The sequence below is a fragment of the Lithobates pipiens genome, unplaced genomic scaffold, assembly GCF_037356315.1.
Source record: "Lithobates pipiens isolate NorthernLeopardFrog02 unplaced genomic scaffold, aLitPip1_a1.2 Scaffold_23, whole genome shotgun sequence".
Classification (NCBI taxonomy): Eukaryota; Metazoa; Chordata; class Amphibia; order Anura; family Ranidae; genus Lithobates; species Lithobates pipiens.
Window position 1 is genome coordinate 103,809,245 of NW_027507785.1, and position 13,600 is coordinate 103,822,844.

General features: G+C 41.3%; 1 protein-coding gene across 1 annotated transcript in view; it reads right to left on the reverse strand.

Moving 5' to 3' along the window:
* The window catches only part of SYN2 (synapsin II), a 480,921-nt gene that overhangs the window by 73,779 nt on the left and 393,542 nt on the right, over positions 1 to 13,600 (reverse strand). Inside the window, exon 10 of the mRNA XM_077452122.1 lies at positions 2,130 to 2,279. Within this exon, the coding sequence (XP_077308248.1) occupies positions 2,130 to 2,279 (150 nt within the window). The remainder of the gene's footprint in view (positions 1 to 2,129; positions 2,280 to 13,600) is intronic.

Below are 13,600 nucleotides of genomic sequence, written 5' to 3' on the forward strand. Positions count from 1 at the left end.
TCTTCCCTATGTTTTCCAAAAAGCTTAAAAATAGTTTTTTTGACTGGAGCTACACTTTAAAAATGTACCAGTTGAAAATTACAAACAGATTCAACTTAACATAACAAACCTACACAGTCCCTTTCTTGTTTGCACCGCCTGTATACTGCTGTTCTGAGTATATAGGGCCTGGGGGCCACACGCATTTCCTTTTTTTAATATGGGTACGGGGTTCCCCTTAATATGTGTACAAGACCCAAAGGGGCTGGTAATGGGCAGGGAGGGCTACCCATGCCATTTTTCTCAATGATTTTCAACCATATTGCAGGAACCAGATATAACATTAAAACCGCAAGCAGTTTTAAATGATGTTATTTCCGTTTAATGTAATTTTGTGCAGGGACTGTTCTAAACACGGGAAACACATGGCACTTCACAGGCATACTACAGACACCCCCCAGGCACCATATTTAAAGGAATATTTCACTTTTTTTTCACTTTAATCGTCATTAAAATCAGTGTTCCCGCCAAAACGGCCATTTTTAAGAACATTTTAGGCATTGACCCATGTCCCCTGGGGCAGGAGCCAGGTCCCCAAACCCTTTTTAGGACAGTATCTTGCATATTAGCCGTTAAAATTAGCACTTTTAATTTCGAATGTTCGAGTCCCATAGACTTCAATGGGGTTCTAAAGTTCGTACGAATTTGGGGTCCGTTCGAAAGTTCTGGTGCGAACCGAACCGGGGGGTGTTCGGCTCATCCCTACTTGAGATCATTCACAAGCTCCTCCCGTGTAGTTTTGGGCTGATCCCTCACTTTTCTCATGATCATCCCTACCCCATGAGGCAGAATCTTGCATGGAGCTCAAGACCGAGTGCGAGAGATGGTTAGTTTGTATTTCTTCCATTTCCAAATAATCACTCCAACAGTTGTCACCTTCTTGCTAATGGTCTTGTAGCCCATTCCAGGCCTTGTGCAGGTCTACAATCATATACCTGACACCCTTTGAAAGCTCTCTGGTCTTGCCCACGATGGTGAGGTTTGAATTCAAGAAAGATTCTGTGAACAGGTGTCTTTTATACACATACCAAGTCGTCATTAGGAGCACCTTCTTAAATGGACAGGACTAATCTGTGTACCACATTGACACATACTGTAGGCAGTCTATGGGAGCCAGAATTATTGTTGGTCGGTACGGGATCAAATACTTACTCTACTCACTGAACTACAAGTCAGTTTATAACATTTGTATCATGTGTTTTTTTCTGGCTTTTTGGTTGATATTCTGCTTCTATCATTTAAAATACACCTATGATAACAATTATAGACCCTTCATTTTTTTTGTAAGTGGGCAAACTTATGAAACCTGCAGGGGATAAAATAATTGCCACTGTACATTTCAATTGGATACGGGAAAATCTCCCTACAAATAGCAACAATGCACCAGACACTACACAACAATGGGCAACAGCAGTCAAGACAAGGTGTCATAGATGCTGGGCTTTCATTGCTAAGAGAGAAATATAGGTTTTTATTTGCACGGCCCCTGTGGTACCGGAGTTCTAATCCTTATCAATGGTATTGGAGTATTTGTCCATCACACTGGAAGGAGTTTGTGAAGCCAGGATTGGGATCCGTTCCTGTCAGCTTCATTGCTGCCTTCTGCTGATACATCTTTATACAAGGGAAAGCGCGTGTGACCCTTTGTATCTAGGGGTCCACGTGGGGAGGTGAGCAGCCATTATTACCATTGGTGGAAGTTTTCTCACGGAGTCACCCTGCATGATTGTTCCATTTGGCACCATTGAGGACACTGTGTTTATGTTTTGATGGAATGGACTTTTTAGTATTTGTAATTGTTTTAGCACCAAACTATCTATTTTATATTACATATTATGGGATTTGATTGATTGACCCTAAGTGCTCAGCAGCTTTATGTCTGTGAGTTTTCAATTGTGCTGGTTGTTTTTTCTATACAAAGGGCCATAGAGCTTTGAGATTTACCTGGCCTTTATAGCTCCTCCACTGTCACATCGGTACAATGGCAGAATTTTTGTTTTATTGTCATACATGAACAACTTACCGTGATACGGCTTGCTTCTGTATGTATTCAGGATTTGTTATATGACTTTATATTGGAATCTAAATACCTGTGGTTGGGTGGTTGCTGTTGTTCTCTGTGGGGAGGGAATTGGAGTTTTGGACAGAGCCTGATTCATCTTGATGACAACTAAATCAGCAATTGTTTGTCGATCCTCTGCTTGATGCTCACCAATCACTGGCATTGTGCAGTCCATAACCTGCCAAAAAAGACCAGAACTAGTCATTTCAATAGCAAGCATTAGGGATACAGTATTTCAGACAGATTGTTTCTAAAAGCTATGCCTGGCGCATAAAAGCATGAATTTAAATATATTCATTAAAGTGGTTGTATACCAGCACTGAAAATGTTATAGCTCTAACTAGCACTGCATAATAGCTCATTATGAAATACTCACCTTAGAACGAGGTCTCGGCCTCTGATCCCGGAGCTGACATATTCCCTCTGCGTTTCTTCAGAGTTTGCGGCTCCAGCGCTGTGAGTGGTGCATGCACTTGGGAGTCTTCTTACCGGCAAGGTCCGGCAGCGTCTGCTGGACCTTCAGCCTGGCCTTCACATTGCATGCGCCACTGATGTCAGCGGCTGCATGCAAAGTGAATCTCTCCTAAACCTTACAGGTTTATAAGATATTCATTTTACCTATAGGTAAGCCTCATTATAGGCGTACCTGTAGGTAAATATATCATAAAAGGGTATACAACCACTTTAATCGCCACAAAGACCACAAATCTATGTTGTATACACCAAATGCCATTGCAAAACGAATTTTCATATTGTAAAATTAGTGCTGACATCATAACGGTGCTGTTTAGAGACTGGAGCTGTGGGAGGGACCCAGTAGGCCCACCCACTATGGGCTGCCTACAGAAAACTATAGGAAGGGGGCATGGACAAGACCAGGCACCCTGCACAAAGGAGAAGGAGCAACAGTGGCTGCTGTGTATTACAGGAAGCCCTGTAGTAGCCCAGCTAGTGCATCTAAGCCCTTGTACACACGATCAGAGATTCCGACAGAATGTGTCCGATCAGAGCGTTTTTTCGGATATTCCGACTGTGTGTGGTATGCATCGGACTGTTTCCGTCGGAATATCCGTCGGACCAAATTTTGCAAATTGCCGGAAATATTTTCCGACAAAATGCTCTGATCGGACATACTCCGATCATGTGTAGAGAATTCCGATCCGACAAAGTGCCACGCATGCTCAGATCAAATTCCTACATCAAAGCTATTGGCTACTAGCCTGAACGTAGTCCCATCGTAATGAAATAACGTAATCAGGTTCTGAACAATCGGATTTTCCAACAACTTCGTCCAACCGTGTGTATACAACAGTGTCGGACAAAATCCGTCGGACAAAATCCGATGGATTTGGTTGTCGGAATCTCCGACCGTGTGTACAAGGGCTAACACTATCCTCTCCCCAGATTGGCAATGCTGCTGTCTAGAGGTCTCCGACCACTGTGGAGATCTTAAAGCGTTTGTTACCCCAACATTTCATATTCCTGATATGTGCCTGCCGTACCATGTACTTGTATGAAAAAGGTCTCCTGTTCTCTATGTATTGCTTTATTTGTGTGAAATCCCTGGTGATCCTGCTAGTCCCTCTCCTTTCCTATTAAAAACTGACCACACTAAGCAGAACACAGCATGGTCAGTTCTCTAGCGCAGGAACTCAGCCCGCTCTCCTCCAATCATCATACTTGCCCTGACACCCCCCCTCCCCCGCACAGCCTTTCATTGTAAAGCTCAGTGTGCGTCTGCCCCCCCAGCTCTTATGCAGCTGGGAACAGAGGGAATGTGATCCCATATAAGAGAGGGAAAAAAGGTATTTATAATTTTGTTTTCTATCCATACATAGATGTTATGCGTTTCATTTCCATTTTAAACTGAATGGGTTGTTTTACAAAGTGATCATTTACAATCACTTTAGGGAATACTGTATGTCACTGGCTGGATCACCAAGTGGAAATAAGGGAAAAAGCCTAACAGAAGAAAATGAATGCAGCCACCACATTTAAGGATTAGTAAGCTGCAATACATTACAGTTTTGTTTTTGGGTTTATTACTTTAGGTAAGAATACACAAACTTCTTATATTGGGAAATGATTTGTTTATAGCGGAGCTCAGCTTTAAAATTAAATGTTAACATGTTGAACTATTTTTGTAACAGATGAAATATATATCTATTTGAATGAAGAGCTGAATGATTTTTTAATTCGTTTTAAATGTATTAACATGATGATTTTTTTCAAGAATAAGTATATGGTTTTATAATAAATTCTATGTTTAAAATTAATTGTTTGACCTGATGCAGAGGGATTTGTTATTTCTCACTTTTTTATTTTGGTTGCAAAATTATTCATTTGTTTATGTATTCATTTTAACAATTTTTTTTTCTAGCCCAGATGAAGGGGAATGTGGAAGCTCCTAAAATGCATTGGAGTATGTGATATGAGGAAATAAATATTCATTTTTTTTCCTTTTTTTTTTTTTCAGGAGGGATTTTTCTGCCACTGGTGTAAATTGGACCTTGTTTCAGAGTTTTTATTTTTTTGCCTTCATCTTGTTCAACTGTGGGTATAGGATTGTGTATATGGTGGTTTTCTATTTATTTCTATTTCTATGGGTTGCAGGACCAGACACACATTACTCTGGTCTATCCCAGAGTGGTGGCGTGGGGCAGAGCCATAAAAATAAAATAAAAAAATGAAACAAAAAACTAAATATGCAATATGCAAACAAATATTCATTTCTGCCTGGGTAGGGGGGTGTTTAAATGCTTCTCTTTTGGGAGTTAAAGTGATTGTAAGTGATATTTTTTTATTTAAAATAAAAAAGATGTTATACTTACCTGCTCTGTACAATGGTATTGCGCAGAGCGGTCTCTTACCTTCTCTTCTGGAGTCCCGCACCGGCGCTCTCTGCTCCTCCTTCTTATAAGTGTGGGCGTGAGCTGGGCTGTAGGCATTCATAGACATAGGAAGAGATAGCCCCAGGTTATCTCTTACTATTTCTGCAGCGTGCTTTGGGTCTGGGCAGACTTCTCCTCAGCCTGCACTCTCACTAGTCTGCAGATTATGATAGCCTAAGTGGGGGCCCTTAAACATTTAGAGTGGGCCACGGTGCATCCATAGAAACATACAGCGCAGCTCAGCCACACCCCTTCTCCCTCTTCACAGGATTTGACTGACAGCAGCAGGAACCTATGGTTCCCACTGCTGCCTCTGTCTCCTGCGAGAAGAGAAAAAAAGGAAAGTGGGGCTGCAGACAAGACAGTGCTGGATCAGTGGAGGAGTAAAGCAGCCTATACATTCATCTTTTTTTTTGTTTTTTTTGTTCAACCAACAGGTTAAACAAAAAAATTATCCAATTCTCCTATCCAAACATCTGATGTGGATGGCAAACCCTCCTGCTGTGCAATTGTGTTCTGACAGTGAGAATCTTCCCCGCGTCAGAACACAATGATCAGTGCTTCCAGATATAGCGGGTGGCACTTTTAGGTAGGTTGCCTTCTTTGCGTGTGTAGTTATCACCTGGCTGCCTAGGTCACGTTGAAGGTGTTCATGTTTAGCTGCCTTTTCCCCAGTGTGTGTGTAGGCTTTCGCTGGTTTCGCTGGGGTCCAGCCTCCCTCCTGTATTCTATAAAAGGGAAGAGGTCTGAATCCTAGGTGGCTCCAGGGAACACTTGGGGAAACGCATGGGGAACCTACCCTAAAGACCTGCTGGGACCTATGGTCCACTATGGAACACCAATTCACTTGAAGAAACGTGCAACATGGACCTCTCTGTTATAGCACCACCAAACTTGGACTTTCCTCTAAGAAACTTTGCATGTGCAGATAACCTGAGGCATCCACAGTTAGGTTCAGTTAAAAAAAAAATAAGTCACTGCATGGTATACAGTGGTGTGAAAAAGTGTTTGCCCCCTTCCTCATTTCCTGTTCCTTTGCATGTTTGTCACACTTAAGTGTTTCGGAACATCAAACCAATTTAAACAATAGTCAAGGACAACACAAGTAAACACAAAATGCAATTTGTAAATGAAGGTGTTTATTATTAAAGGTGAAAAAAAATCCAAACCATCATGGCCCTGTGTGAAAAAGTGATTGCCCCCCTTGTTAAAACATACTATAACTGTGGTTGTCCACACCTGAGTTCAATTTCTCTAGCCACACCCAGGCCTGATTATTGCCACACCTGTTCACAATCAAGGCATCACTTAAATAGGAGCTGCTTGACACAGTAAGGTCCACCAGAAGATCCTTAAAAGCTACACATCATGCCGAGACCCAAAGAAATTCAGGAACAATTGAGAAAGAAAGTAATTGAGATCTATCAGTCTGGAAAGGGTTATAAAGCCATTTCCAAAGCTTTGGGAATCCAGCGAACCACAGTGAGAGCCATTATCCACAAATGGCGAAGACATGGAACAGTGGTGAACCTTCCCAGGAGTGGCCGGCCGCCCAAAATTACCCCAAGAGCGCAGCGACGACTCATCCAAGAGGTCACAAAAGACCCCACAACAACGTCCAAGGAACTGCAGGCCTCACTTGCCTCAGTTAAGGTCAGCGTTCATGCCTCCACCATCAGGAAAAGACTGGGCAAAAATGGCCTGCATGGCAGAGTTCCAAGGAGAAAACCACTGCTGAGCAAAAAGAACATCAAAGCTCGTCTCAATTTCTCCACAACACATCTTGATGATCCCCAAGACTTTTGGGACAACATTCTGTGGACCGATGAGACAAAAGTGGAACTCTTTGGAAGGTGTGTGTCCAAGTATATCTGGCGTAGAAGGAACACTGCATTTCATAAAAAGAACATTATACCAACAGTAAAATATGGTGGTGGTAGTATGATGGTCTGGGGCTGTTTTGCTGCTTCAGGACCTGGAAGACTTGCCGTGATAAAAGGAACTATGAATTCTGCTGTCTACCAAGAGATCCTGAAGGAGAATGTCCGACCATCTGTTCGTGTACTCAAGCTGAAACGAACTTCTGCAGCAGGACAATGATCCTAAACACACCAGCAAGTCCACCACCGAATGGCTGAAGAAAAACAAAATGAAGACTTTGGAGTGGCCTAGCCAAAGCCCTGACCTGAATCCTATTGAGATGTTGTGGTATGACCTTAAAAAGGCCGTTCATGCTCGAAAACCCTCTAATGTAACTGAATTAGGACAATTCTGCAAAGATGAGTGGGCCAAAATTCCTCCAGGACGCTGTAAAAGCCTCATTGCACGTTATCGCAAATGCTTGGTTGCAGTTGTTGCTGCTAAGGGTGGCCCAACCAGTTATTAGGTTTAGGGGGCAATCACTTTTTCACACAGGGCCATGATGGTTTGGATTTTTTTTCACCTTTAATAATAAACACCTTCATTTACAAATTGCATTTTGTGTTTACTTGTGTTGTCCTTGACTATTGTTTAAATTGGTTTGATGTTCCGAAACACTTAAGTGTGAAAAACATGCAAAGGAACAGGAAATGAGGAAGGGGGCAAACACTTTTTCACACCACTGTATATGTTCTGGCAAAAGTTCAGGAAAATAGTTTCAACTGATCAAGGCCTGGCCTAAAGTTACGCAAGGGGTGCATGTGGGGTCCTGGTGTCTCTCTAAGGAACCAGGGTATGAAATAGCACATTGGGTTCTGTGGATATCACCGCAATGCAAGGTTAGCCTATGAGTCTAAAAGGAGAAGAAGCTGCCATGGCTAACCACAGAAGGAAGTAGTATTTAGTAGTATTTAGTTAGTAGGGTGGTTATTCCTTAATCCATTAGGTTAAAAAATGCTTAGACTCTAGAACAACTTTAAGTTCTGCTTTAATTTTAATTTAAAATTTCCCTTTACCATAATGAACAAAATAGTTTAAAGTTAGGTATTATAATAAAACTTTATTGAATCTATATTTGGGATGTGAAATTTACCGCAACACTTTGAGTGTCGCCAGTTATATGGTTATGAAACAACCTTAACTTTACTGATTGGTATTTATAGCAAGACATTTAGTTTTAAATGAACTATTCAGTGAGTTTAAAAGAAAAAAAAACAATATATGGGGTTTATAAAATGCAATTACCCTGTAGCAGCAAACCACTAATTTGAGTGTACTGACATTAATCTAAACATGGAATCAGGGTTAACAGCTAGTAAAAAAATAGGTTTCTATTCAATACTTACAGCACATGTATGTAGACGAAATTAGTTCTTTAATTAGAAAAGGTATTTTTGTCTGCTGTGAAAAATAAACAGCCTCTATGTGTTACATCCCTTAATGTCTTCTCTGGTCAAAACACATGGTTCATTTGCAATGAAGAAAATTTGTCTATTCAGTGAATTTATCATTTATAAACAATTTAAACATAAAGATGCTTTTAAAGTGTATCTAAAGCTGGAAATTATTTAAATGAGAAGATTCAATCTCTCTGTTTTTTTTTCCTGGTGGCCATTGATTGAAAGTTAGGGAAATTCGAATGTTTCCAGTGTTGAGTGGAATGGGATAATATACGCAGTGCCTTACACATTGTACAATTACATCAGTTCTTGCCCTCAAGTTCTTACAATCTGAGGTTCTTTTCTCTTATAAATACATGCATATACTAGGGTATATGTATAAGTTCAAAAGGGGCCAATTACCCTACCAGCATGTTTTTGGTGTGCCCATGCAAGCACAGAAAGAACATGCAAACTTAATGAAGAGAGTGTACTGGTTGGAATTTGAACCGGGAACCCTAGCACAGCAAGAAAAGGGTGCTAACTGCTAAGTCAATTTGTTGCCCCATAGAGAGGAAATCATTCTATATCCCTGTATGTTGCGGTCGTTCAGATGCTTATCCAGTAGTTTCTTGAAACTATCAATGCCCCCCCACTGAGACCACCGCCTCCGGAAGGGAATTCAACATCCTTGCCGCTCTTACAGTAAAGAACCCGCTACGTAGTTTAAAGTTAAACCTTTTAAAGTTTTTAAGTTAAACCTCTTTTCTTCTACTTTTAATGAGTGGCCACGAGTCTTGTTAAACTCCCTTCTGTGAAAAAGTTTTATCCCTATTGTGGGTTCACCAGGACGGTATTTGTACATTGAAATCATATATCATATCATAAAGCATCTCTTCTCCAGAGAAAATAAGTTCAGTGCTTGCAACCTTTCCTCATAACTAATATACTCCAGACCCTTTATTAGCTTTGTTGCCCTTCGTTGTACTCGCTCCATTTCCAGTACATCCTTCCTGAGAACTGGTGCCCAGAACTGGACAGCATACTATAGGTGTGGCCGGACCAGAGTCTTGTAGAGCGGGAGAATGATCATTTTATCTCTGGAATTAATCCCCTTTTTAATGCATGCCAATATTCTGTTTGCTTTGTTAGCAGCAGCTTGGCATAGAATGCCACTGCTGAGCTTATCATCTACTAGGATCCCCAGGTCCTTTTCCATCCTAGATTCCCACAGAGGTTCTCCCTCCAGTGTATAGATTGCATTCATATTTTTTCAACCCAAATGCATTATTTTACATTTTTCTACATTGAACCTCATTTGCCATGTAGTTGCCCACCCCATTAATTTGTTCAGATCTTTTTGCAAGGTTTCCACATCCTGCGGAGAAGTTATTGCCCTGCTTAGCTTAGTATCGTCCGCAAATACAGAGATTGAACTGTTTACCTCATTCTTCAGGTCCTTTATGAATAAATTAAACAGGATTGGTCCAAGCACAGAACTCTAGGGGACCCCACTACCCACCCCTGACCATTCCGAGTACTCCCCATTTAGCACCACCCTCTGAACTCGCTCTTGCAGCCAGTTTTCAATCCAAGTGCTCACCCTATGGTCCATGCCAATGGATCTTATTCTGTACAGTAAACGTTTATGGGGAACCGTGTCAAATGCTTTTGCAAAATCCAGATACACCACGTCTACGGGCCTTCCTTTATCTAGATGGCAACTCACTTCCTCATAGAAGGTTAATAGATTGGTTTGGCAAGAACGATTCTTCATGAATCCATGCTGATTACTGTTAATGATACCGTTCTCATTACTAAAATCTTGTATATAGTCCCTTATCATCCCCTCCAGGAGTTTACATACTATTGATGTTAGGCTAACTGGTCTGTAATTCCCAGGGGTGTATTTGGGGCCCTTTTTAAATATTGGTGCTATGTTGGCTTTTCTCCAATCAGCTGGTACATTTCTAGTCAATAGACTGTCAGTAAAAATGAGGAACAATGGTCTGGCAATTACTTGACTGAGTTCCCTAAGTACCATCGGGTGCATGCCATCTGGTTCCGGTGATTTACTAATGTTAAGTTTCCCAAGTATAATTTTAATTCTGTCCTCTGTTAACCATGGAAGTGCTTCCTGTGATGTGTCATGAGGATAAACACTGCAGTTTTGGTTACTGAAGCCCCCCCGATTCCCTTGTGAAGACTGAGGAGAAGAATAAACTCAATACCTTCACCATCTCCCCATCCTTGGTAACCAGATGTCCTTCCTCATTCTTTATGGGGCTAATATGGTCTGTCCTCCCTTTTTTACTGTTTACATACTTAAAGAATTTCTTGGGATTTTTTTTTTGCTTTCCTCCGCTATGTATCTTTCATGTTTATATTTTAGCCGTCCTTATTGCATTCCTTATAAAGTCTGAATGCTGATGATCATCCCTCACGCTTGTATTTTTTTTTGAAGGCCTTCTCCTTTTATATATCTCTTTTATATGCATTTTTACATTAGAGTTAAGCCATCCAAGACTTTTAAATGTATTACCCAATGGGATGCATTGGCTAATGCCCTTATGTAACCACTTCTCTACCGCTGTATAGTCATATGACGCCCACAGGAACCCTTCATCCCTCCGGGTGGGCATCAAATGACGTCCTGGGATTCCTGCATTGTGGAGAGTGTGCCACATCACTTGGGAACCGATGCACACACCCGGCGGCCTCGATGTCCGTCGGGCACCCGCGATTGCTCATCACAGACCAGGGACATGGATCCATGTGTGTAACCACACAGATCCACCTCTTGTCAGGTGAGAGGAGACCGATCCGTGTGTTCCTATTACAGAGGAACACCGATCGGTCTCCTCCCCTTGTGAGACCCCTCCCGCTTAAGTTAGAATCACTCACTAGGACACACAGATAACCCCTTGATTACCCCCTAGTGTTAACTCCTTCCCTGCCAGTCACATTTATACAGTAATCAATGAATTTTATAGCACTGATCGCTGTATAAATGTCACTGGTCCCAAAATAGTGTCAAAAGTGTCCGATATGTCCGCTTCAATATTGCAGTCACGATAAAAATCGCAGATCACCCCCATTACTAGTAAAAAAAAAAATCCATAATTCTATCCCCTATTTTGTAGACGCTATAACTTTTGCGCAATACAACCAATATATGCTTATTGCAATTTTTGTTTAACAAAAATAAATAGAAGAATACATATCGGCCTAAAGTGAAGAAAAATATATATATATAAAAAAATTGGGATATTTATTATAGCAAAAAGTAATAAATATTGTGGGGTTTTTTTCAAAATTGTTGCTTTTTTTGTTTATAGCGCAAAAAATAAAAACCGCAGAGGTAATCAAATACCACCAAAAGAAAGCTCTATTTGTGGGGAAGAAAATGATCAAAATTAATTTGGGTACAATGTCAAACGACCGCAAAATTCTCATTCAAAGTGTGACAGCGCTGAAAGCTGAAAATTGGCCTGGGCATGAATGGGGTGAAAATGCGGTATGGAAGTGGTTAATATGCTCTTAAAGCAAACCCATCTCTCCTCCTTGTTCTTTGTTCCTAAGATTTTATCCCAATTTATGCCTTCTAGCAAGGTTTGTAGTTTAGGGAAGTTGGCTCTTTTGGAATTCAGTGTCTTTGTATTTCCCTTATGTTTCCTATTCGTGTGATTTATACTGAAGCCAATTGACCTGTGATCGATCTTACCTAAATTGCCTTGTATGTCCACATCCGTGATCAGGTCTGTATTGTTGGTAATTAGTAGATCCAGTAACGCTTTATTTCTAGTTGGAGTGTCTACCATCTGACCCATAAAATTGTCCTGCAAGACATTTAGGAGAACTGGCGAGCCTCAGATGAATGCGCGGTTTCCTCCGCTCAGTCTATGTCCGGATAGTTAAAATTCATTAAATTTATGATAACACTTCCTATCCTTGCTGCTAATCCAAATTGTGATAGGAAATCTGTCTTACCTTCTTCCCTCGGGTTAGGGGGCCTTTTAGCATACTCCCAGCATTATTTTCCCCTTAGCTTCATCCCTTTGGAGCTCTAACCATAAGGATTCCACCTCCTCCCTAGCTCCCTTAATGATGTCATCTCTCACATTCACTTGTACATTATTCTTGATATAGGCATACCCTTCCCCCTTTTTTACTCTCTCTATCCTAGTGATAAAGGGTATATGTTTGCCAGCCAATCATAAGAGCTGTTGAACCAGGTCTCTGAAATTCCCACAAAATCCAAATTCTCCTAATACAACAGTATCTCTAGTTCACCCATCTTGTCCGCCAGGCTCGTGGCATTGGTGAACATGCCACGTAGTTTAGACCAGTCGCATATTATCCTCTTATTGGGTGTTCCGAGATTGCAACTGTCTGAGAAAGGGCTACTGTACAGTTCTGGAGACACTTACAAAAAGATATTGATAAGATAACGAGTCCAGAAACAGGTAGCACAAATTGTGAAAGGTCTGGGGGATGAAACATATCAAGAGCGACTTGAGCAACTTAATACATACAGTCTGGAGGAAAGAAGGGAAAGGGGAGACATGACTGAAACCTTTAAATACATCCAGGGGTGAATAAGGTTCAGGAGGGCAGTTTGCTCAATATGAAACCAAAATGAAGAACATGGGGACATGACCTCAAACTAACTAACAAACTTCCTAGAGGCGGTGGCTTCACCCTGCATCGCCTCGGCATCATTGTGGCTTCCCCTGAGTGTCCTCCCTCCTCCTCCTCAGCGGCCAATAGGATCGCATCTTCTCTTGGCCAATCGGGTGACAGGTCTCAAGACCCACTTCCTGATTGGCTGGGAGGAGAATCAGGAAGTGAATAATTAGCTACTTTCACACAACTGTGTGGGCTCGGGCGCAACCTTTTTTGAAGCCAATTAGAGCCTCTGCATGTAGATTAGGGGCCGGGCGCATGGATTAGGGGGGCGGTGCCCCTGGCCGCCGTATGGATGGGCCACCACTGATCTCAAGTATGAATTTTCAAAGTTTTGTGGTAAATGTGTTCAGATTTTTAAAACAAGTCTCAAATACAACTTACCAAAAAATCAAATATTACCTGACATGATACTCTATAGCTCATTTATGCACTAAAGGTAACATTACATCATAAATGATACAACCCCAATTACATTTTGTTACAACTGTCAGTTACATGCTGGTTCATGGCTTTGATGACATAATTATTATATGTCACCCTCGGTTTGGACTTAGATGGATAGCGCTGTGTATCTTCATTGAGGGCAAGTTATTTATTGCACTGTTAGATGCAAAGTAAAC